The 25,839-nt window shown below is 38.8% G+C and overlaps 4 protein-coding genes and 1 long non-coding RNA gene across 7 annotated transcripts in view; 2 read left to right on the top strand and 3 right to left on the bottom strand.

Annotated features, from left to right (window-relative positions):
- LOC149108422 (uncharacterized) overlaps positions 1-168 on the bottom strand; it is a 1,387-nt gene extending 1,219 nt beyond the window's left edge. The window contains exon 1 of the mRNA XM_089295221.1: positions 1-168. This exon is cut by the window's left edge and continues 1,219 nt beyond it. The gene's annotated coding sequence lies outside the window, so the exon portion shown is untranslated.
- A 243-nt stretch (positions 169-411) lies between these two features.
- Positions 412-9,495, top strand: LOC110042149 (sugar transporter SWEET1-like). 2 transcript variants are annotated; one of them, XM_089295223.1, is made up of 6 exons: positions 412-548; positions 3,210-3,287; positions 4,000-4,123; positions 4,821-4,982; positions 6,369-6,488; positions 7,083-9,495. In XM_089295223.1, the coding sequence occupies exons 1-6, from the start codon at positions 523-525 to the stop codon at positions 7,164-7,166; spliced, it is 594 nt and encodes a 197-aa protein (XP_089151349.1). In that variant the 5' UTR covers positions 412-522; the 3' UTR covers positions 7,167-9,495. The 2 variants fall into 2 exon arrangements, with proteins under 2 accessions (XP_089151349.1, XP_020603157.1); XM_020747498.2 differs by lacking the exon at positions 412-548 and adding an exon at positions 1,036-1,206.
- Positions 8,829-11,341, bottom strand: LOC149108423 (uncharacterized). Its single transcript, XR_016208913.1, has 2 exons — positions 11,286-11,341; positions 8,829-9,611 (listed from the first exon to the last, which is right to left on the bottom strand). It is a non-coding gene; the product is annotated as an uncharacterized LOC149108423 (long non-coding RNA).
- Positions 9,625-19,535, top strand: LOC110042122 (histamine H2 receptor-like). 2 transcript variants are annotated; one of them, XM_089295220.1, is made up of 4 exons: positions 9,625-11,610; positions 12,819-13,294; positions 17,035-17,101; positions 17,750-19,535. In XM_089295220.1, exon 4 carries the CDS (start codon positions 17,789-17,791, stop codon positions 18,839-18,841), a length of 1,053 nt encoding a protein of 350 aa, XP_089151346.1. In that variant the 5' UTR covers positions 9,625-11,610; positions 12,819-13,294; positions 17,035-17,101; positions 17,750-17,788; the 3' UTR covers positions 18,842-19,535. The 2 variants fall into 2 exon arrangements, with proteins under 2 accessions (XP_089151346.1, XP_020603123.2); XM_020747464.2 differs by lacking the exon at positions 9,625-11,610 and having other exon boundaries at positions 11,620-13,294.
- Positions 19,232-24,203, bottom strand: LOC110042123 (uncharacterized). The gene is made up of 4 exons (XM_020747465.2): positions 23,991-24,203; positions 21,815-22,026; positions 21,298-21,504; positions 19,232-20,862 (listed from the first exon to the last, which is right to left on the bottom strand). The coding sequence occupies exons 1-4, from the start codon at positions 24,049-24,051 to the stop codon at positions 20,656-20,658; spliced, it is 687 nt and encodes a 228-aa protein (XP_020603124.1). The 5' UTR covers positions 24,052-24,203; the 3' UTR covers positions 19,232-20,655.
- Between the last annotated feature and the right edge of the window lie 1,636 nt (positions 24,204-25,839).

Raw genomic sequence — 25,839 nt, forward strand, 5'->3', positions numbered from 1 at the left:
AATAGTAACTTAATTAAGTATTTTATTGTAAATAATATCGTATTTTAGCATTTTATTGTAAATAATATATTTTTAGCATTCTGATTATTTTAAGCTGAGGGCCCCAAGTTTATCAGTAACTTAAGTTACTGTCACGGGTCACCCTCATTAAATAAAGTCTTTCACTTCACTTCATGTTAACTACTCCGGATGGCAAAAGTTTTATTGCTTACACACACACTGACAATGAATGAAATCTCGAGCTAAACCTACAAGTTTTTATGCTTATGTAAATAATAGAAAGTTCCAGAAGCGTCTCTGCATGTATTTGGGCTTGCGGGACGATGCATGCTAATTATCAAACACTCTACATTATGACTATGCCTGAAAGGTGACAGAATGAATCGAACTACACAAGCTGATTACGTAACAGTAAACGCTGTGGTCACGTTGACCTATCGCTAGCAGGCCAGATCGATTGACCGAAATTTCTTTTTCATAAAGCTAAAGCTACACATTTTTGGACTATGATGACGACTGTGAATGAAGTCAACAAAGATAAAGCAAAGGTACCGGATGAATTTATTTTTCGTAGTGCTTCTCTTGTTTGTTTTACTGCCAAACTCGATGAGTAAATCGATTCACAATCGATGTACATGTAAGCTCATTGCTGCATACGTGTATGCAAACGAACAATTACATCTGTGTTTTTATGTTTTTGTCTGTTATTCTGTAGTCCTCTTTGTCTGTTGAAATTATACTAAAACAATTATTCGCCTCACGCTCAGTGAACATTACAAATGGTGAATATTCACCGAAAAGAAGTCGAGGTGAATATTGGCCAATGTTCACTTCGCCTCCGGCGATACATTTTTAAATATAAGGAATCGCTCAACCAATTAGATTGCTGAAGACTCTTTGTTCAGCTCTGAAATTACAGTAAAAATTGGGATATTCCGGACTGATAAGCGCTCGTCCTCTCCCGCAAGCCCCACCAAAATACGGCTATCATATACCAAGTGTTTACCGGGGAATTGTAATATGCCGCATTCCCCAAGAGTGTGGGCTCATATGATTAGAAACCTACGCGGAAGGTAATCCTGCTACGTGGTTGAATGTATTCGCCACTTCTGTAGTAAAACTCATGGTATTCAACATGTCGTCGACGGTTTTCCTTCTCTCGTGGGCGGCCACAATTGCGACAATTGGTCTTTTCCTTTCTGGCATGTAAGTAGACGTCTTACAGTAATAAATACATGCTAGTTGTGAATAATTAGCTTGCCTTTCACATTCAGAAGTGTCTGTTCCATGCAAGATTGACATGCTGTGAGAGACTATACACACATTTGCAATAAGCGTCTATCAGTTTCTTTACTATCCATGCTTTTATCAAGGTAAATATGTTGGAAAATCTATCAAGAGACCAACGGAGAGTTGCAAGCGACGCCTTTTAGAAATATTCAGTAAGCCTGCATTTTTCTTGAGCTATAATACGGTTTGAAAATGGAATATGAATCCATCCAATTAGATACTGGTATTACGCAGTAGACAAGCTCAAACGGCATGAAAGCGCAAAAACTGTATACATGTACGAGTGACATGAATTTTTAGTTTCTATATATATTCTAATTTAATAATGGTTCTGTCACACAGACCCTATTCATAAATGGCTGCCAATTAAAAATTCTTTTGGAAGTATTAAAATTAGCCCAACTAACCTCGTTTTTGAGTTGATAATTCAAAAGAATTTTTACTTTCAAACAAGGTTAGTTGGGATAATTCAAATACATACAAGAGCATTTTAAATTGGCAGCTATTTATGAATAGGGTCTATTCCTCCAGGCATATGGCACTCATTTGACAACTTTTCCTGCTCCAGGGTAGGGCATTTGTTAAATAACAGGTCTGCCTGGGGGGCGGGTGGGTATGGATATTTTCTCAAACCACACAATTGGGTCTTGTAACAGAGAGATAATTTCAACTACAGGTACAAGTATTAAAAAAATCAGAATTTGACATACCTGTACGTTTTAAAAATACTGTAGTGATAGTCAGGCATGATAAAAATATTAAAATGTTTGCTCTCACTGACTAAAAACGGGTTGATTTGGATGTTTCGGTAAAATACTGTAACCTTCAGCATAAGAAATTATGCATTAAAAATGGCATCAAGGTGAAAATGAGGCCTTTTAAAATGCACATGTTATAAAGGGTATTATACACTTGTTTTCCTCGATCTTGATTCTTATAAGAAACTTACGAGTCTCTCTAGCTACTAAAATTCATAATAATTACATTAGAAGTGTCAAATATTGTGAAAATCATCACTCTTTCTGCATTTTTTATTTGTCATCTATTGCATTAGCCCCAGGCTTTGTTTAACATTTGCATTTTTCAGCTTTATCACTGGTTCCTATGGGTAATATGAGTTCTACGGTCACAAGCTTAGGGTGTCATAAAGTTTTCCAGTAGGCTGCTTTATTTGTTGTAAGACCATAAACTGCCTATAAGTCAGCACCCACCACTTATTAACCCTCCCAGTTATACATGTAGGCCAATCTACCTGTAAACCAAAAACTACATCCGGTTATAAGCCACCCCCCCCCCTCCCCACACACACACACCCCCTCCACTTAGATGGCCGGATACCACCCCAACTCTAGCATGGTTGTTCAGTTATTTTATTAGGATGTTTTAAAGTTTAATTAAAAAAGCCTTTTTTGATCAATACAGCTATAGTTCATTTCAAAACAATTTTTTTATTCTGGTTATAAGCCTTCTTGTATGTAAGCCCCTCCATTTATATGCCCATCTAAAAGTCCTTGTGAAGTTGTGTAAGCTCAGAGCTTATAAGTGTCAGTTAACATGACATGTCTGATTTGGCCATCTTCTTTAAAGAAAATTAAATGTTGGACAAATAACTCAGCAGAGTAGCCTGCTGAGATCATAGAGTAGATAGTGATTTTTTCCAGTAGCTGGCTACCTTTGACAATCATGCAGTCAACATATGCAGTCAACCTCATTCCTAGGATCCCAGGGGATGCCGCAAGGGACAAGAAAAAGATAGACCCTGGGAATGAGGTTGCATATGCAGTTTGCTTTTCATTAATGTTACATGTACAAGTAGTTAAGTACATGTTGAATTCCTCATTCTGGCAAGTCCCTATTTAAATCTTTTCAAGGAGGCACAGAGCTGAGAATTAACAAGATGGTGATATTTTCTTGCTTAGAATCAGTTGTAAAATGATGGTCAGGAGTGGAAGCACTGAAAATGTCCCTCTCTTGCCTTTTGTCACCACTTTTCTCAAGTAAGTTGCTTTAAAGTACTTTGTGGTTCTGTGGGGACTCAGTGGTCTACAGGGAAAAGCTTGGTTTATACCAGACAATGAAATATAAATATAGTCAAACCTTCCGTAAGCGACCACCTAAAATGTCAAGCCTCAGTGGCTGCTTACAGGAGTTGGTTGCTTAAGAGAGCTTAGATCATATTTGGTCAAAATTTTGCCTTATCAGCATATGGTAACTGCAAATTATTTTGAGAAAAAATGTGGTACTTCCCATAGAGAAATTTCCATCTCTTGTACTATCCAGGAATGCAATAATGTTACAACACCTTATTATCCAAGTGGTCCCTTACAAGAGGTTAAAAACTACAATAGAAAATTTCAAACTTTTAGCTCTTAAAGTGGTTGGGGTCGCTTACAAGAGGTTCCAAATATAGTGATTTGACTTGGAAACTTCTGATATTTAGACAAATTTGTTGCTGAGGAGAGGTGATCGCTTACGAGAGGTGGTCGCAACTGGAGGTTTGACTGTGTACGTACAGAGTACCATAAAAAAAAAAACAAACATTTTGAAAGGTGTCAACACCTGTGATTACTGACACTTATCCTTTCAAACCTCCTTGGTGGAATCACCTGAAGTTCACAGTTGTTTGTAGAGAATACAATACTCTAACAGCTCTTGTTTGGTGAGGTGTTTGTAGTTTAATGAAATATAATGTTTATTTTTGTCTTTCAGTTGCATGATGTGGGCCAGTTATGGTATCCTTAAAGATGATGCAACTATAGTCCCAGTCAATTTAACGGGAATGTTATTACAAGTTCTTTACATTCTATGTTTCTTCTTTTATTGTAAACATAAGGTATCTGCATTCATTTAGTAACATCTGGTAAACAATGAGCACTTAATGACTGGCCCCAAGGGAACAGTGAGTTTTGTTTCCCCAAGACCCCAATGTCTGCAGAGGCATAGCCAAGGGGAACATAGAGGGTCAAGGGAAAGAAAACTCACTGTTTCCTGTGGGGCCAGTCATCAAGTGTTTTGTCATACCTGTACCTCCCAACTCAAAAATAGAAAAAACTGCGAAAACAAAATTTTTTTGACGCTGGCTGCCACACAAATTTGCCATGGTTTCAAGGTGCATGACCTGATCACATGCGAGTTGAAAGTTCAAGTTCTTGTTTCCCTAGGGAGTTAATGAGTTTTGTTTGCCATAGGAAGTTACCAAGTTTTGACCCATGACATGTGACACGGTCTCCTCCAGTTGGAAAAAATTTGAGTTGGGAGGTATCACTGACAACACAACATACACTTGATTATTGAGATAGCTAAATAGGAAACAAGCATCAGAGTCATGTGACTCTTATGTTTGAGTCATGTGGCTCTTCTTCTTGTTCTTCTTTTTTGTACCACAAGCTCTATATTCTTTAGTATGCTGGTGCTACAGCTCAATGATGTCATATGATTGTAGATTCAGTTAATATTGGAGTAGTCTGGGTGGTTGTACAATTAATCTTCCGTTACATTCTTTAATTTAATGTTTTATTTTGTCTTTAAAGGGTAATGAAGTTAAAAGTGTACTGTATGGAGCAATTGTATCAGTGGCTCTGTATCTTTACTTAATGCATTATGTAACAGATGAAGATCAGAGGCTTGCAAACCTTGGATTTGCATGTGTATTCTTCACTGTTGTAATGCAAGCTTCACCATTGGCAGCAGTGGTACGTACATTGGTTCTTTAGAACACTATTGTACTGTGGTACAGTATGGCACAGTCATAGAAGGGCGTCTAAGACAAAGGAAGAGCACAAAATTCCTGTGCCATACAGTAAAAACCCGTGTATAAAAGTCTGCATGCGAGCCAAGTGGCCCATCAGGCCGGAGCTTATCCCGGTTTCTGTAGCATGAAGCGACTAGGAGTATTTCTACTACCCCCTGGATGGGATGCTAGTCCATCGCAGGGTTACCCCCAGTATTAAGTTCGCCGGTACCCATTTATACACCTGGGTGGAGAGAGGCACTGTGAGAGTAAAGTGTCTTGCCCAAAAACACAACACAATGTCCCTGGCCAGGGCTCCAACCCGGACTGCTCGATCCGGAGATGAGTGCACTAACCACAAGGCCACCACGCCTCCCACTGAAAACCCGTGTATAAGAACCTAGAATTTTTGAGGTCAGGCTGAACAGGTTCTTCTATTTTGGGTTAGTTTTTCACAATTCGGGCTGATTAGGTTCTTATTTTTCAGAGCTAAATCAATACATTTCTATATTTTATTTCATAAGATATTTAGATATTAAATTGTCTGTATTGTACTGTAGCTTTATGGAAAACATATTTCTAGTGAGAATCTACTATCTATCAGTAAATTTTCTTTTTTTGTTTTTGTTTTATTATTATCATTATCATTATCATTATCATTATCATTATCATTATCATTATTATTTCTAGTGAAAATATTGTAACTCAAAGAAATGACAGTACACAACAACTTTCTGTCAGAAGTTTCTCATGCAATTAAAATCCAGAAATTAGAGTGACTTTTTTTTGTATAAGAACCTATTTTCCTTTGCCAGGCTGAACAGGTTCATATATTTTTGGGTGTTTTCAGCCTGTAGGTTCTTAAGTCACTAGGTTCTTATGTATGCAGGTTTTAACTGTATTTACTGTGGCAGTATCAGGAAACCCAGTAGCAGGGCCAGAGATGCCCATGAAGATGTAATAACTATGAATTATAGGAATAGGGATTCTAATAAAATTTTGATTGGAAAACATTTGCCTAAAGAGCTCCCCAGACAAAGTAAAAAGCTGTGAAAATGTCAATGAACAACTCCAACCAATGCCAACAAATATTATTTTCATCCTCCACAACTACACGTTACAGTATAATAATTACCAATTGAATTTAAAAAAATGATTTGAGCAGATATCAACAGCCAAATGAATGAATGAGCTTGAAAGTGAGTGACCAAAGGAAGAAACCAACCACCAACCAAAGGAAAAGAAACAAAATAATGGATTATAATGAAACGAGACCATCTCAGCTGAGGTTACATAACATCCATTGTGTTTAAATCTACATAATATAAACATCACATTATTTTTGCAGGCTGAAGTTGTGAGAACCAAGAGCACTGAATCAATGCCTTTTTTATTTTCCTTCATGATGGTTGTTGTGTCTTTTCTATGGCTCTGTTATGGAACAGCTGTTGAAGATGTAAACATCCAGGTAAAAATTCCATACGGTTTCATAACTGTATGTCTTACATGTACTTTCAATTTGTTTTCTATTTGAGGTATATCCTGGGGCGGATCTAGAAGGGGTTCAGGGTGTTTGGTTGAATCCCCTAAATTACAAAAACTGTCAGTCAGGCTGCTCCAATCCTGTTTACATGTAGTATTAGAGTTAGAGTTAAACATTGCAACTATCAAATTGGTTTGGCACATCTACAGCACATTTTATTTACATGCAGCATGTATCAAATTGTTCAGCCGATGATTTAGTGAAAGATTATTGAGCACGAGAAGAAACAAGCATAAAAGCAAGCATTCACACAGTTCCACCATAGTTAGTGTTCCCTCCACTGACTATGGCTCCAGTGATGTTTGTGTTAGTCGAATAGAACAATTTCGATACATTAAAATTCAGCCTAACACGATAGACGTTAGCAAGAGGCTCTGGGAAATAAACCCCACAAGCTCTGTAGTTATTTCCCAGGGCCTCGTCCTAAGGTTTATTGTTTTAGGCTGAATTTAATATATCGAAATCGGTCTATTGTGACCTGTTTAGCGAGTATAAACTGGTTGTTGTTTTGCTTGGCAGGTGCCCAATGCCAGTGGAGTACTACTGGGTCTTATTCAACTGAGTTTGTTCTGTATATACCCTTCCAAGCCTCCCAAACAGTAACATCGACATGCTACTTTGACTTGTGGAACCATAACTTATAGTTGTAAAATTGTTGTCCAACTTGAAAGTCAGGGTACACAGTGCCCGAGGGGAACCCCCAAATGAATTGGTCGGGGATGCTCATTGTCTCACTTAGGGGTGTAAATCAAGGATTCTGGTCTCACTTAGGGTGTTCAAGATGAAACGCCGCTATTTGTAGCTGTCAAAGTATCTTTTAGGGTGCGCTTTAGGAGATAGCATATTGAAAAAACGCTCTTATTTCTGTTTTTAGGCTCGATTTTTTAGTCAGGTCTACTAGCATGGGCTCCTTTCCTGAATAGTGGCCGGTAATCAAGCCTATTCCGTACTAAGTGGAATCTTTTAGGGGTCAAATAAGGCTTGAGCCACACCCAGATTGGTCTCCTTTAGGGGTTTCATTCAAATTCTCCGACAAGGATCCCGACATTTTCATGTGGGAATCCCCCCGGGACACAATAATACGTACGGGTTGGAGAGGGTTGTTTTAGATGTGGCGTACATTGATGGAGAGGACTTTTAGAAAGTCTTATAGGTTTGTAAAAGAAATGACAATTCTCAGCTGGAGATGAGAAATAACTTAGTTTCGTTGCGGGAAATTTATTCTACCGATGCTCTGGTACACCGTTGTTCTAATACTGCACATATTTGTATTCAGGGAAAAGCATAGTGGCATTGAAATGTCACAAGAATTGTATAGTGTGGTTGAAACTTAATTTATCGCCGTTTAACTAGTGAGGCCCTGTTAGGGGGGGTACCCATGTCCCCTGTCTGAAATTCGCCACCAGCCATGTCGGTATTTCGCAAGATTCCTATGTCGCCTGTCGGAATTTCGTCCCAGAGGAGTTGTGTCGGGAAACTTTGACCTTGTTCGATTAAAATGAAGCTACACGCATAACACATATAATTAAGTATCTCCAGGAGCCATAAACGGGGACGGAGTCCCCGATTATGGCTCCTGGTATCTCTGGATATAATTAACTCCTTGTATTCTTTGCACTTGCTTCGAACACTTTTCAGCAGTAGGAATTCTTATGCAGAGCCAGCATTTCTCCGGTCAGTGGGTTTAATGATTACTTTATGGTTACTTTTAAAGCATCACATTTCGACTCAGAATTAAGGAAAAGACTTCTTAGCTACTTCAATTGTCAAAATTTTCTAAGGGGCTGGGGGCATGCTGGGGGGCATGTTGGGGGGCATGTTGGGGGCATGCTTTCTAAGGGCTTGGGCATGCTTTCGAGCGCTGAAGTTGCTACCCTCCTAGGGGATATGGGGGCATGCTCCCCCCGGGAAATTTTGAAATTTAGACGCTTGGAATTGCAATTTTTTTCCAGTCAGTATTTGGACCTAAAGTACAATCGAACCTATGACTATTTTTACCATGTTTATGTTTAACAACCGTTCTTTAATTCAAAATCTCAACGGCCTCAATCAGATAATCTCTATTATCTATAATCTTCCTTTGAATTTAGCGTAACCCTTATCTTCTGCTGAAGACGAGAAGACCTTGGCAGCTTTCCCCTGGCTCTCTTTTCCTTCTATAATGCCATTTGTTGATAATACAGCTTTATATTCTTTCACTGGTGACCCACTAATAAAAATATGAAGCGGACGGTCAAAGATCTCTTTCCTTTTTCCTCAAGCGTGTTTTTATGCGTTTTAGGGCTTTGCTCACTCAGCTGAGACAGAGAAAAAATACTCAGCAATGACGGACTCGATTTGTTCGACGTGGACGTGCTAGCATATATAAGAAAGCGTGAGTTTCACGACCCGTCGACATCACGCGTGAGAGAGGAAAACACCGTCTGGAAATGCGTCCTCACTTCGACTCAGACGTTTAAAACAATCACTGCATTCTCAGTTCCGAAATTCGTTGTCGGTCTATCTTGCCATTGGTGTCTCTTTCCCTATTTCGCTGGAGTAGTCTGTCGTTCGTCGCCAATTCATAGCTCTCATGTCGCCGTTTCAAGGCCATGTCGCTTGTCGAAATTTACCCCTAACAGGGCCTCACTAGTTGTTAACGAGGTTCTTGGATAGCAGAGCAATGCTCAATGTATGAAAATATTCGGTAAAAAACTTTAAAGGGTTACAGTGGTATAACTCAAAATATAAGATATATTTATTCAGGCACAAATACCAGTAAGAATAACTTGTCCGTCCAGAAATGTTACACACTGTAACCAAGAGTGCCTCAGTGTTTTTAAATGACTTGTATTCTTTTTAACTTGTGTAAGGCATTGTGGTGTATGCTGTATTAATATACTTTGTGAGATAGTTTACTCGTTAGAGTAATCGTTCATGCATTGTTACCTTACCCTCTTTAAGTGTGGTCATTGATGCAACATTCCCTCAACAAAGTTGTGACGTGTGTCCAGTTCTGATTCTACTCCTGACATCATTCTTCTCTGGAACTGCCGCGCGTGCTGTTGCCTACAAAATTTCAGGGCGAGACAAACAGTGCAACTTAAAAATGGCAATATTGTGTGCAAACCATTCAGTCTCTCCATCTGTTGGTCTGCAGTTCGTCCATCAGTCCGTCGGACTGTCCGTACGTTTGTCCGTCAATTAGTGGGTCAATCGGTCGGTCGGTCCGTCCGTCCGTCCAACTGTCAGTCAGTCAGTCAGTCATTCAGTCAATGAGTCCGTCCGTCCTTCCGTCACTTAGTTAATCAATCAGTCAGTCCGTCCATCTGTCAGTCAGACATTCAGTCAATGAGTCCGTCCGTACGTCACTTAGTCAGTCGGTCGGTCCGTCCGTCCGTCCATCTGCTTGTCAGTCAGTCATTCAGTCAATGAGTCCGACCGTCCGTCTGTCATTCACAGTCACAAATCAGCCACTCTGTCAGACAGTCCACAGTTAGTCAGTCAGTCCGTCCGTTACAATGAAAATCCGAAGAATTGTTTCCGTTACTTTCATCTTCGAAGGAAAGGTTATGTCACAGGAGATCTGAATTAAAACTATTCCTGGTTAGTGTTAGTTACTGCAGTTATGTTGACGTCCGTTTTTAAAGCTCGTCACGATTTTTGAGATTTGGGATCCACTGCAACAGTTGAATTCAACGTAGCCAAACGAGAGTGTTAAATTTTCGTAGTATAAGAGACTTTGCGAAAAAGAAGAACCTTGGTCCATCTTACCCAGGTCTTCGTTCCCTTTGAACAGCGGTCGAGTAAGGAACGAAGACTGGAGCTACGAGATTGAACCTTGGTCGTCAAAGACATTATTTCTGTGGATGCGCATATCAACTCAACCCAGTAAGTTTGCTCTAACCCTCGGTTTGAAACAGAGGTAAAAGACTGTGTTCAAATGAACTTGACTTGCCGTGTAGCCTACAGACGTTTCATTATCTTTTATATTGCATCGGAAACGTCCGGAAGGAAAATGAGGCGTCCTCCCGCGGGCTTATTCAATCGTTGTCAAACTGAAAGCTCCAACCATTTAATATTCCACTCTTTAGAGTATAGATAGCGCGCGAAACGAGCGAAAATGTACTCAGGAAAACTGGTTTAACAGGTTTGTGGTGACCATGCGAGAACGTCTACCAAGGTCAAGTCAAGATTTTGAGAAAGGAAAATGTTTGATAATAAACTTTACAACGTTTTGTAGAGTCAACTAGCACTGTACATTTTATTACTTCTTTTTTTTTACAGCACGATTCGTGAAAACGTGAAGGAACATTGCGTGATTCAAAAAAGTATAATGACAGAATGCTTGAGCGTTGATAAATAATCAAAGACGTTAAAACAGCACACACTTCATCAAAAACGGAACCTTGCCTGGTCGGATTTTAAGATAAACTGCGTTTTTGCGATATCACCAAGACATAGTCTGAGGATGTCTTGCCATTTCGTGGTTTTATTAAATTGCGCAAACTGTGTGGGAAATAAATTGACAAAGTGAATACTTGCAAGAACGGGATTTGTGATATAAATTTTAAGTGAGGCGGCTTGGAATAAGATTAGAACATGTGCCTGATCAACATGTAAGAGAAAAAAAAACATTTCGTTCGTAAAGAATGAAATAGTTTTCACTTCTGCTAGCCGAATTTGAATATTTCATCTTGTCACAAAATGCACCCAAATATATACCACCCTTTTCGAACTTACCCATTGTTCTTCCCCTACGCAATATCCTCTAGTGTCGCTCAGATTTAAACTACTTTAATTCCTAATGTGTTTTGAAAGGCTAGGAAAGACTAAAAATTGTTAATTAAAGATCTAAGCAATAGCTTTGGCCATGCATAATACATCAGATTTTAAAAAGTGATTGTGGAAAAATAAAATCTGGTGATAAGAATGCAGGTTAAAAGGTTTTCAATTATACTCTTGCCGCAATCAGCGACTTCTATTTAAATAACAATTAGTGAAGCTTCATAATGCATTCAACCTTCTTCGTCTGCTTATCTGTAAAAGCCACCGTAAAACACCGAAGGTAAGTTTAATTTTTATTTACTTGAATAACGTTTTAACTAACTCAATTTTATAAGGAACGGTGATTCTACAATTTGAAATGTTATAAAATGGAGTGACGTTTGTATCAGACGGTTTGTCCTGAAAACTCAATCAGTTTGAGCGTCGATATTTAGAAGTCAACTTTGCTTTATTGAACAATATTTAGCTACAATTTTATCGACGTTAAAAAATAGTTTTCATTCACTAGCGGTTAAAACTAACAAAATTATTGATTTGTGTCGGCGAATGGCTATCAAACGTGAAATTTGGTTTACATAAATTCGGTTCTTCGACGTTATCCTCCTTGAATGGATGTATAAAACTCATCACGCTCCTAAATTTAATTCTGGGCGTCCATTGCTGTCGGCGCGGTACATCTTTCAGATGGTTCAACACTTCGTTTCGTTTTCCCCCTGGGGTACTCTCGTTGGAAATGTTCCGCCCGAACCGCTTCCCCTTATTCAGTTTTTGTAAGGAAATGCATTTTCATATCATATTTCTTACTTCATTTTAGACGTAAGGTCCAAAATCAATTGCTCATCTCTTTGTAACGTTTTCGGATTAAGAATCCCACAATAGCTGAAAGATTCAAAATTTTACCAGGATAGCAATTTGATTTGTTTACAGCTGTCACTAAGTCCAATTTAATGAACAGTAATCCACTTTCACCCTTGTAATACTGTACAACTTTTCGAACCTTCCCCGAAAATACCTGTTTTATTTCACGCTGTGTAATTTTGTTGGCAATATAACTAGAAATTCGAACAGAGAACGTTACGTAATCGGTGCAGAATTCTTGCCAGTTTGAAGCGCAGCGAGGGGTAAAAGGCAGTTGTGGTACCCACTCTCCTCTTGATGACTTCGTATGATTGTTGTTTTGTTTGTCTGTAAATCTTTTTGAAATACTTAAATACCGCAGATGATCTATATTTCTCAGACGAGTAATTCATTCGTTGACCAGGATGCTAAGATAGACTCGAGTGATTTCTCGCTTAGAAACCTTCGAGATAATTACATTCAACTCGTTCAATATACATGGAAAGAACACTCGTTCGATGTGGTGGCCAGGTTTATTCATTGTCACCAGTCTTGCGGTTTTTAGCTAAGTCTACGTACTTCATTCTTGGCATTTTGTCGCAACAAACTTTCTGGTGTTTTAGCCAATGTGTTTTCTTTCCCTTTTGTTAGCTGACACCTGCTTGTACAAGAACCAACAACGAAGAACAAAGACAACATCGAATTGCTATTTAATTACAATCTCAACCTATCGGTGCACTTTATCACCAGGGAAATCAATGGTTCCATCGCGACAAGCTGTTCGCTCGCTGTTCTGCCTTTTCATGGTTTGTTCATGTTATTTTAGTCCCAAATTTCCATTCGCGAGATCGGAGGCCCACAGAGAAGGCAGTTCAATGGGGATTTTTCAATTGTAGACATTTCGTTCAGTTAACAATCGATATAATCAACAGCTTTGAATATCCGGTAAAAGGCTTTTTGATATAGTTCTACTTCACTGTCGTGAACTTGTCATCAGAACACACTACACCTGCGGTTTGGTTCCGATTTCATTTCCCTTAGCTGCTTGGGCAAACCAAAGGGTCTTTAAACCCGAGCAGTGAACGAACAACAGCAGACAAATTGCCATCGCGGAGCACAGTGCTAAGGTAAATCGAACTTTGGTTTGTACGAGGCACTAAATGTTATTTGGTAATTTCGTTTTTTGGAAATTGTTTAAATAGGCAACAATGAAACAAGATGTGACTTGTTTAGAACGAATCCGAAGTGTTCACATTGCTTATGCCGGTAGAGTTTTTTGTTATTTTATTTCGGGCCGTTTGATTTCACTTCTTTTTACAACCTTTAAAAACAATTTTTTTAAATGAAAACTTCCTAGCTGCATTATTCAAGAATCGCGAGTTTATTTAAAAAAGAAAAAATTTAAAAAAACATGTCTCATTCGAAAAAGACAGCTAATTTATAATGTTTATCTCCTTATGTTGTTTCTTTTTAGATCCCGTTAAATGATTGCGACTTTCGCTTCTCCTTTAGCCTATTTTTTAGTTCAAAGTTTAATTACGTTACGGGAATTGATCTCAAGCAATCGACCAGATCTTTTATTCGCAGAATGACAAGCCTGAGAAATATTAATGTTTTGGAAAGGGGTTTGATTACATTTAATTTGTAAATACTAACTTAGAGGAGGTCTGTCCTGTATAAACGCTAGATTTTAGGGCAATTCATAATTTATTGTCCACTTAAATGACAGAGTACAGTGCTAGTACAAAATGAGGCCCAAAATCTCACGATATTTGTATGAATCCTCTCATTTATTTTACTGACGACACGAAACGCGAAATACAGTAACTCTACGTTGTGGGAACGAAAAACACTGCTTGTCAAATAATCTCTTTAAATGCCTTATTGTTTAGATTCGCTGATCATTTTTCTCCGTTATTTTTGCCTTTATTTGCCCTGTTATCCCGCAAAAATACAGCAAGACTTGTTGAAATATATTGATACTTACGAATTATTTAACATTTTAGATTTGACACTTTTGCGGTTTATTTGGGGTACAGTGTCACATTTGTATTCAAGCACCTCCTTCGTAGGCCATTATAACAGAGAACTGTCGACTATCACTGAAATGATGAACCTGCAAAATACACAATGTACGTACTTTAAAATCCGGCGCAAATCACTGAGTTCTGGGGAGTCTGCTGTTAAAAGAAACTATAGAATCGATATAGAAAATGAGTCAATTTATCAATGAAATCTCATAATATGTCATTTAGCATGATGTTTATGTAGTACACAGGTCGCTTTGAACTCGACTCATGAGAGAGAACGCTCGCACGGGGAGGTATCATTATAACTTAGTAGTTTCCCATTGGTCAGTGGTGAAACAGTACTTCTAATGGTTAGTCACTTAAAAGATTTGCTGGGTGAAAAAAATCAACAATTTTTCCTTTTTTAGCAAGCATATTGAAAATATTTCAGTTGTAGCTAGTTGTTAGTAATTAAACCTTTGTTGACCTTGTCTTAAGAGGGGTCTTTGGGGTTTTCGGTTGTAAGTTTTTGGTGATTTTTTTGTTGTTGTTGTGAGATCGGTTTTCCGGTTTTTTTTTTGCAGGGTTTTTTTGGAGGGTTTTTCCTTCTCTAGCATTCGGTGTTCAGTTGTTGGTAAAGAAATCAGTTTGGTTATATTCGCTTTCCTACTTCCTAGGGAATGATTTGTTTCAAATGAAAATGTTTTGATCCCTCAGAAAAAGAAAAGTACACCATCTTTCGCTGCTGTATCAAGCTTGTAAATTGGTAGTTAGTCTTTATGTTCGGTGGTTTTTTGGTTTTGAGCGATCTTTATAGTGGTTTTTCGATCAGTTTTTCCCGGGGTAGTTTTCAAAGAAATTTTAAGCGTCTTTCCGTAGTAGGCCCTAATACCACCATCAGTGAGAAAAAGAGAAGACAATTAATTTGCCAGTTGTTAACTTTTGGTCTTCAGTAACAACTGTATGCCAGTTGCGTATTTAGTTATAGTTCATTCAAATTGTAGAAAAGCTTTTTTTTATAGGTTTCAGTTGAAATGAAGGCCGTTTGTTTGTAATGATCGAGGGATTGGTCACCGATACAAACTTCTGGGTAATTTGTCAGTTGTAGGTTAACTCCAACCGGACCTTATGTTGGCATTTTAAGTCCTGTAGCAAACAACAACAGTAAATTTACTGTGTTAAACTGTAATGCAAATAAGCAATAATATCAAAGTGCAAAAAGTATGCTGGAAACTAATGAGTAAAATGAAATAATTGCACTTACAGTCTGTGGGGTAAAAAGCAATTCATAATTCACTAATGGTAAAGTCTATCAAGAACTTAGTCATGACAACTTAAACGTTACACCGTGAAAATCACTACAGGGTATTATTTTTTAAAAGTGAAATATCAATTTACGTACCTCTCCATATAGGATTACGCAAATGGCATGGAAACCGAGGTAGACAGCAAAAACGAATTCTAGAAAAGTACATATATAAAATTGGCGGCGGCGAGTTTCTCCTTCTCATTCAACTATGCAAACTGCGATCAAGTGCGTAACAATACAAAGTGAGGATACACAAGAGACATCATGCGTACCTCTTTTATTATTATATTTGCAAATATAAAACTTTAAGGTAAAAAGCTGTTAAAATTATGAGTCTAAACGTTTTCGATCAGTTTGATCATCATCAGAGCACTCTGATGATGTTCAAACAGATCGAAAACGTTTAGACTCATAATTTTAACAGCTTTTTACCTTAAAGTTTTATATTTGCAAATCACTCCGATGATGTTCAAACAGATCGAAAACGTTTAGACTCATAATTTTAACAGCTTTTTACCTTAAAGTCTTATATTTTACTTTTATCGGCGAAATGTAAGTATTATATTTACGTTTTGCCAAATGATAAACAAAAAGGAAAGTTCTGATGATGTGTCGTATCCTTGGCAAACAACACTTTATTTCACACTTTGTTTGCATCCTTTCAAAATGGCGGAAGAATTGAGTCTTTCTGCTGCAGAGTTTGCAAGCCGTTTCAATTATTCAGAGTCCCCTGACAGTCGTCTCCAGCAGTTTTGCTTTTAGCTAGAAATGTCCGCCTAATGAAAAATATCTATGAAAATGGCAGTTATTAAAAACGACGCCCGCCTTGATTACCTTGTTAAAATTAAAGGTGTCACTGTCGGCTCTTTTTGGCTTCTCTAAGAGAAAACGCAGCAAATAGCACTTTATTTACGGCATTGTTCATTAACAATAGGGGTCAGAATTTTTTATTATCGGTTTGCCTTCATGTGTTTCAATTTTGACTCAACTCTCATTAAGTTGCGCTTTTATAGAAAGTGGAACAAGGGAGATAGAAACTCTTATGGCTCACTTTAGCAACGACAAAGTCTCTTGTGTACATATTGTTAGTTTGAATGATACTTCCTTTTCCACAAGCAAACACCAGAACTGATTGACAATACTGCCATTCTTTCCATGATAAACTTTCTCATTAATTCTTTTCTGCGTCTTCTGTGCATTTTAATTAACGAGACTACAATTGAGCAATTTTCCTCAATATATAATTACTATCGCCCAACTAACACTATAAAAGAAAAATAGAAAAATATTATTCAGTCTTCTATACACATGAAAATCACAGGGCAGTGGAACATGCAGCGATTGTGACCACACAATTACTGGTAAAGAGAACTCCTTGAACATATTTCATAAACATATACATGTATTTTGAGTCACCTCGGCAACGAAATCTTTGAACCTTGAAAAGCTGATCCCACAAGCTCCAGCTGGTGCAAGTGATTCGAACAAAGAACAAAAGCGTATTCGAATAACGTTTGCACAACTGTTTTAACTATATTTTAACCCGCAGAGTCAGGACATTATGATATCCAGATTAAGCCGGCTATTGGCTCTGTTCCTGTGTTCTTTCATTTGAGGTTGGTTCAATGTTCCGTGATCTTCGTGTTAACATGTTGTAAATCTGTATTCATGTTTAAATTTTAGGGGTGTGTTAGGCGGCAAAGCTTACCTTGGCGACAACCCCGTCTCATCTTAGGCAGCGTCCACACTACGCCGGAGGAATTTGAAAACGCAGTTTTAGTTCTACGATTAGGCCTACCGTCCACACTAATCCGGCACGAAAACGGAGTTTTTCGAAAACGCACTTCAAACCGGAGGAATTTGAAAACGCCAGCATTTCGTTTTCGTGGGACGGAAAACATTTTGAAAACGGAACTTTTCGAAAACGATTTAGTCACGATAATCATTTGATTTCCCTGACTGAGTTTCCTCAAACACAAATCCAAAATGACCGGTGTTTGTTACGTTTCTTAATTCCTCCGGCGTAGTGTGGACGGAAAACAATTGATATGTTTTCAGAGTGAAACCTCCGTTTTTAAATTCCTCCGGTGTACTGTGGACGGGGCCTTACTAAATGACCTCTCCGTGGGTGATGTGATCATGATTGTGTGCAATGTTTTGTCGGACCTAACACTTGAGTGCCATCGATCATTCACTGTGTTTAATTTAAACTCTGTGTGTTACTAAAAGCTTTTTTTTATATTCTTCTTTGCACTCGGACGAAGGTTTAAAAAGTGGAATTCAAGACAAAAGATACCACTAGAATGGCGTTGCAGCGAAACTGCTCACCGACTGCAGTAACAAATACATCCTCTGGAGACAACAGAAATGCATCAGGACACCTTAACATGGCTGCGATTTTCTTTTTAGTCTTAATGGCAGTTTCTATTGTCATTGTTAACTGCTTCGTGGTATTTCTGGTTTGGAAGAAGAAAGTACTTCGTTCGCCAGCCAATATTTGCCTGACGAGTCTCGCCTGCTTAGATTTTTTGTCAGGATCGTGCGCGATCCCATTGGTCTTTGCATGCTCGGTGCTGGAGGCGGAATACAAGCACGTTGGGTGGCGGTGCCTTAGTATGGATCTTATGAGCAGAATGCTGTCCATCTCAGCTATTCTACACTTATTGGTCATTGCTGTGGAACGATACGTCGTTATCGTACGCCATGTGAGGCCAAATGACTTCCTCAGCTTGAAGAAATACGTTATCATCGTGTCAGCAGTTTGGTTTATTCCGTCATGCGCCTCACTCATTCAGCTCTCGTGGGTCGATGTCAAAGATGACGTGTCTCGGTCGCAAACGGAGATCATTTACGACATTGTGTGCATCTTTGGATTCGTTTGTGTTCCTCTGTTAATCATCATAGTCGCTTACGCCAAAGTTTTCTGTGTTTTGCGAAGGCACACCAAAGAAATTGAAAAGCAAACAATGCTTTTTGTGTCATATTCCATACAAAAAAGGCACAAACTCAAGGAGAAACGAGCAACTCTGATCTATGTATCAATGATAGGGTTTTACATCATAGGATGGTTTCCTTACTTTCTTATATCTTTGTCAATTGACTTGGGTGGAGGGCAAATGTTCGCTGCAATTCCCCACTGGGTCGACACGGCCTTTATGTTTTGCAGATTTTCAAGCCCGTTGGTAGACCCAATCTTGTACACATTTTTCAAACAAGATTTTAAGGAAGCGATTTGTTCTATTAGAAGAGGATTGAGGTCTCACTCCAGTGAAACAGAGTCATGGAGGTCTTCCAATGGTAACCCAATCCAGCTGAGGTGTATGAGAAACTCTGCTTCAACTATGGTTGAAACGTAGCGTTCACAAGAACGGGAAATTTCGATGATAGAGCCGTCAACTCATTCAGGGTAGGTTTGGAAATTCAATCCTTGTACGAATGGTTCAAATTTCTCTTTAAACTAAGCGAGTAAAAGTTGAAACTTAGCGTTCAAAGGAACAAGAAATTGCTAAGATATGAGAGGACTGAACTCAGCCAGGGTGGGTTTGGTAATTCGATCCTTGTACGAATGGTTCAAATTTCTCTTTAAACTAGGCGAGTGACAGTTGACACTTAGCGTTCACAAGAACAAGAAATTGCTAGGATATGAGAGGACTGAACTCAGCCAGGGTTGGTTTGGTAACTCGATCTTTGTACGAATGGTTCAAAATTTCTCTGTAAACTCGGTGCGTGAAAGCTACTAGTCACTGTTTTCTGAAACTCTGAACGTTTATTTTTGACGTTGATTGTCAATTTTCATAAATAGACGTGACACTTTAAAACAGAGTTATAATAATACAAACAGGGAAATTTTAAAAATTTTACAATTTGAAATATCGAATTAAATAGCATTTATAAATTCTTTGCAGCACATAGTAACTAACTTCAGTCCCGAGTTTAAAATACAAAATTCATTTTAAATATCGAATACCTGAGCCTTATTTAATGTTAACTGATGGATTTAGACGATGTCTGTAGCATTGGTAATAAAAACTGGAAAAAGGAACACAAAAAGACTCATGCATTTTATTCAGATAGTAACCCGAGGTACTTCTTCGTCTTCGTTTTGAGCCTGCGGTAACAATAAAGAGACCAGCAGCCTGCCTGCAGAACTTCCTTCTTATCCAGTCGAAAAAGACCTTAATTCGCTTTTGGGACGTTGAAAGGAAAATCAAACATCTGCAGACAGGCTAAGAAATAACTAAAACTGAGATAAAGAGATACTGCTGAATTGAAATTTTTCTATACTGCACTTACACATTATTTCACACAATTTTCGATCTGAATACTTCAAGGATTACTTAAATAGAAACTGGTAAAACTCGGACAAAAAAAAATTGCTTACTGCTTTTGCAAACACGGTTTCCCTGTTGAACTTAAATATTTCAACGAAATTCATTTTAAAATTTATTTTTATTGGCACGGACCACCTCAGCAACTGTTTGTAGCAAATTAAATTACTAACGAAATTGTTAAGTCCGGACCAAACAAGAACGACTTAAAAATACTCAGAGATCCACGTTGAAGAGTTTTCAGAAACTTACAGTGAACGTGGGTCAATCGAGAGAGGGTTCGACGAGTCTCGAGAAGATTTGATCAAGTTCAAATTTGATGGGAGTATATAAGAATCGTCAGGATATAGATATGAGTTTCAGGTCGAACGATACCGAGAATTTTTTCTCCTGTCGACTTTCGTTTCCATTTGGCCCGGGCTTAAACACAACTACCTCCTAAGCCTTTGTTTCAAGGCAATAGTAGCCTACTTCCTTTACTATGTCCAACGGTAGTTGTAAATGGCACTGCCCGTTGAGAGCTCAGGGATCCCCGGTGTCTTCGTGAACACGCGGTTCGCCCCAGATCCTCCCCACGGCATGCTGTAACTTGAAAATGAAGTTAATTTTAGATAGGGTTGTGTAGCAGGATTAAGAAAAAAATAAGAATCTGTTTCTCGATCATTGTCTTCTGCGTTACATAAAGAGGTCTGGAACTTATGATGTAATTCGGAACACGTGATTTGTCCCAGATTCCGTTCGTCTTGCTTGAGGCGCGCTCAGTCAACGGGGGAACTGGAACACAAGGTGTCACTACTGACACGTGTAACTTTTGTGATTCTCTCCATGGGTCGTCGGGAGAACTAATATGATTTTTTTCTCTCTGGTCTTCGGCTTCGCAACAGAAACGTTGGACTTGCAAACGACTGACTGCGATCTCCATCAATGAACAGCAAGCTGACTACCAAGCGAAACCTGTTTCGTCTGTCGGCGTCCACGGTTGAAAGCTTGTAAACTGGCGTGCCTTTATCAGACATGTAAACTGAATCGAGATCCACAGACAGGTATTGCTGACAACAACGAAAAGAAATTCAAGTTAATGGCGTTTTACATTTTTTCAAATCTGAAGTTCAAAAATTAAAAAAATATATTCTATTAGCCTACGTTTCTTTATTTTAAGAAATCAGTGATCGATCGCTCGACGATTAATTGAACTAATAATAGTTCTGGTATTAGAAGCTTCTTGGAGTACTTTTAGAGGCGGGGTGGGGCGATTGTGGAAGTGGGCAGCGTCCATTCTCATTCCCAGGGCTTTTCTTTTTCCCCGCCATTTTGTAAGAAAAAAGGCCCTGGGAACAAGGTTGGGGCTACGTGGTCATCAGAGGAGGTGATGTTAGAAAAAATGACGGAATAAAAATTCATTTGGAACATTTTGTAGGTGAGATGCGAATGTGTATAGTGGCGCAACAATTTCGTCCTATCAAGCACCGCTCTATTATTCTTACCTTGTTACCAACTTGCGCCCCCATTTTAACCTTCAGTGGCACTCTACCCGTGACGTCACCACTGAGAGCAGCTGCCATCGGCGCTCGCTCTACGAGAACTTCAATTTTTGCGATCTGTGCGTCTGCTGTCACCACCATTCGAACCTTCCCTTCGGCTAGTCTTTGCCTTGACTGACGGTTTACTCGACTCTGTACTTTTTCATACTCCTACGGAGAGAAATTCAAGGCAAGGGTTAAACAATGGTTTTCCAATGGGTCTATAAACACCCTTTTGTGCTTGCTAGGTTTAATGATTACTACTCACAAAAACTTGCGGTGAGGACCTCTGTCACCTTAAATAGTGTTGGCAGATCGATCTAGATCCAGATGCCCAAGAGGTGGGCGGGGTTGCAAAGTGAAGATGGGTCGAGCCCTTTGTTTATCGGATCATGATCAGGTTACGTCAGTTTTAGATAGGTATTCTACCGATACCAGAAGGAGCATAAGGGTCTTTGAATTTTACCTCGTTGATACTCACCTTTTTTAAGCCCAGAAAATGAACTTTAACTTTTGGCTGTGTGATGATGCATGGCATGGAACATTTCACCTTGTTAGGGAACGAGAAATCTTCTGAGTCTTGCTTGATGTACAGAGGCCTATCCAGCACCTCGTCCCGATCCACTTCAAGTTTTGGTTTCTTCAATGGAAAGCTTGGAAAATCTTTTGAATAGTCACTGTTCCACTCAGGTTCTAAAGTAAGAGTGAAATAAAAGGTATTAAATTATTGACTGCGAGCAGATCCTCTGTTTTGTTTAGCTCTTTTGATTTGCGGAGATCGCACCGCACAAGATAGTTGGTTTCTTAGAATCTGTATATCTTGAACAGGCTCTCTAGTCGAGGATGGCTCGAAGAGAAGAACCAGGAGAAAAGGGGGAGGAGGGGAGGGGAGCGAGACGGGGAGACGCCTTAAACCCCACCCCATTCTCCCTCGGCCACTTCACTCTCAGCCAATTCCTTCTAGGCCCTTTCACAGGCTACTCATCTTTATACTGGCCGAGCCATGTTGACAGCTGGGCAAACCCACGCGGTTGTGGATAATAACAGAAGCCATAATTGGGGACAGAGATCGTAAAAAAGAAGCGTCTTGATGAATAGGCTTGTTGAAATGATACATATCAATTTTCGTATTTTTGGAACAAATTGTGCATCGCGTGTGGCACACGCCATCCTTCCGCGAGGACACCACGCGGCGAGAAATAAAAGTTGGCGTCCAGAATCACTGGCATGATTGGTGAAAATATTCATGATATCGGTAACGTGGGCTAGACTGAAAAGACGTATAAATTGTCGGGCCGATCAATGAAATGAGTGCACGTGCTCAACAGGAGAAGCAGAGTAACGGAAGAACATTTTTAAAACTATCTATTTGTAGAGAGAGTGTTAGGGTTGACCCCTAGCTTAAACGACGTGCTCAGGTAGGTTACATCCGCTAACAGTGCGAGGGAGGACATGAAGGAATCCTCAAGAACATTCCTGGAGCCCCAAGCCTTTTTTAGCGTCAAAAAATCTCTTTGGAAATACTCGACAGTCATCCCCTCTGGAGGTCCAAAGCCGTTTTCGGAAGTTTTCGATAATCTCGTCCGATTGGCTGATCCATTAGAAGTATGAGTATCCACGGTCTAATTTATTGTAAGCAGTTTACTTTCAAAATCAGTGCACTAATCCAAACAGTCTTTCTGGAAATAGACTAGGTATCAGTGTCGCGGTCACTCCTGTAATTATTAAATTAATTCAATTTTTCCAACCAAGCTAGGCCAATCACGTCCTGCATTATTATTATATTATTGTATGGAAAGTTCGCCACTGTACGTGAGTTTGTAAGAAAACTTCCTTGTAATATTCTAGCCTGAAACCTTTTCTACTGCTCATTTCCTTAAACAACCACTCTAGTTTTTTCTGTCTGCTCAGGAAGTGGGTTGACAACCAGACAGAGGTATATCGTCTGATAGCTACTCTGCGAGGTTATGGCGCTTTGGCCAATAGCAATTTTTCTCAACAGAATTGATTGGCAGTGTAAGTTATCAGTTTTCTCAGAAATCCGAAAAAGAAATTAATTCACACCAGAAATGGCCCAAAAAGGCGACCCGGAATCGAAAGCATAACTATTAACATTGCGTCAAAATATATTTATGCAAAGAGAAATACACCGTAAGACGGAAAATCGTGGAATCACTCAACTGGCTAAACAAAAAGTGCGTTGCTATTGGCAACGTTTCTCAGCGCGATATTGAAAGGTTACCATAACTCTTGTACAGTTTTGCAAATTAAATTATCGGTTCAATATCGTCGTACAGATTACATCAGTCAATGATAAAACCTTACTGAGCCAAAATAAACACAGAGGATTCCCGAGAATCTAGGTAAAATGACCCAAACTTATATTTGCCGCCTTAGAACACGTCTCACGTAGTTGTGTTAGCTTTTTTGATCAGTTTAAATCTTACTCAGTTTTGAACATTAGCCTTTCTGCTTGATTTTCTTTATTTTTCTCTGTCGTTCCCTATCGTTTAAATCATATTGGTTTTCGATGCCAGATAATGTGCCACAGAAATGCTAAACAGCGTGACCTGCTGCTTTCCAGAAACCGGTCGTTGGCAATTTAAACACGGAAAAAACAGATACATTTAGAATGTTAAGCGTATTTGTAGTCATACCTCGTTGTAAAATATCTTCCAGAAGGCTCAACCAGGAATCACAACGAAATTCTTCGTCCATTTTAACTTTGACTCTTTTAAGTTGCACTTGAGGTTCAGTAAAAGGCTAAGCTTTAGCTGCTTAGTGTTTTGTAACAACCGATGTGATGTGTACTACTCGCTCACGCTACCGAGATGTTGTGCTATAGGAGCGTCTCGTAAAAATGCTATATACCCGGAGTTGCTTCCGTGTTTTGAGTTTTGTTATGAAAGAGATAATTCTTTATTTTTCTCTCAATTCAGACACGTGCGGTAACGCGGAAGTGCTAGATAACCAATCACAATTAGCCAAATAAAACTGAAAGTTAAGGGAAGCAAAAAAGAGTCACGTCCACTGTTTTGCTGAACAATAACTGGACTATTGAATAAAACTCTTAACGACTGCTGAAAGGAAGACAATCTTTTATTTCTTTAGGAGCGAACACATGTTATTAACTGTAAAGCGAAATATTAAATGTTCTGATCTAGAGATTTCGTGCGAACGCTCGCTCAAATTTCACTCCTCAAGTACGTTTTATTTCCAAGAAAAATTCATTACTCATAGCTAAATTTAACTGGCTTGTTTTGTTTTTGCTACGATAATGTATTTTAATGGGAAACGTGACTGTTCTTCGACACAACGCGCTCGTATGTCTGGATGTAAATATCAGTTTGTTGTGACTGATTCGCTTATTTTCTTTTCTGTTAACTATTTTCTCAAGCAGAATCTGAGCTAGAATACAATAAAAAGCGAGAGCAAATTCAGTTCATTACAATTTCAGTATAAAAATATATTTTTCTACCGGCAAGAGATTCGGCAGGTAAAGCTACAATTTTTATTTTTTATTTTCAAACCCAGGTGTTGATGATAAAGCCAATGTGACAAAAACTAATATTCACGATTTTTGGCCTCTTTTTTCCTTTTTAAAGCGTGATAAAAACATTTGCATATCGCCGAATTGTTATGTCTTAAGGGCCCAAAACGTCTAAAAGCCGTCGAGCTCTTTTGTAAAGCGAAACATCTGAGCGGAAGTCGAAATAACGACCTCTCTACAAATCAGCTGTGGCCATGAAGAAAATTATCAGGATGTTATGTAACTCAAATCATTTTGAATTTCGACCTTTACAAAGATCATAGTTTTTAAATGCGTTTTATAATGTTTCCCTGCCGATACCACTCTGTCGAGAACGGGCTTAGATGTGTGTATTTGTGAAAAGGTTGTGAGAGGAGAGTGTTAGAAGTAATTAGTAAAAGACGCACTAAGCAGATTAAAGGGGATTACGAATGCAAGATTAGACAGTGCCAAACTTTCGATATGGTGCTTCAATTTTTCAAAAATTCTGTGACTTAAGGCTATTCCCCCCTGTAAAAATTTATTTTAGAGTTATTTGAACGGTGTTATCAATAATTTCAAGGGCAACAAATTTTATTTCGTGTTCAGTTGAACCAGTAGCGTTGTGTGACCGAATTGTTTACGTTCTGCAAGAATTGTTTCAAATATTTTATTAGTAGACCCGGAGCCAAGATCAGTTTCGGCCCGCGAACTGGGTCTAAACAACATAAATATAACTCTTATTATGCTGTTAACTTTTTTTCAAGCTTTATTTAGTAGCAGTTGGCTATTTATACAGTGCACTCAACACAAGCACATATTCAATAGATTTCACTTCCGGTCAATTATTATAAACATCAGTGGTGGTCGGGGTAGCCCTCGATTCGTAAAGCTTTGCGGGAGTTTAATTTTTTGAAATTGTGATCTGGAAGGCCCTAGAGGTATTTAATATTTCATTTTTGAAAGTTTTATCTTTTCTGGCAGGGAGTTCACATTTT

Source organism: Orbicella faveolata, unplaced genomic scaffold (genome assembly GCF_042242905.1).
Source record: "Orbicella faveolata isolate gen_17 unplaced genomic scaffold, um_ofav_v1 contig_26, whole genome shotgun sequence".
In the NCBI taxonomy this organism is placed as follows: Eukaryota; Metazoa; Cnidaria; class Anthozoa; order Scleractinia; family Merulinidae; genus Orbicella; species Orbicella faveolata.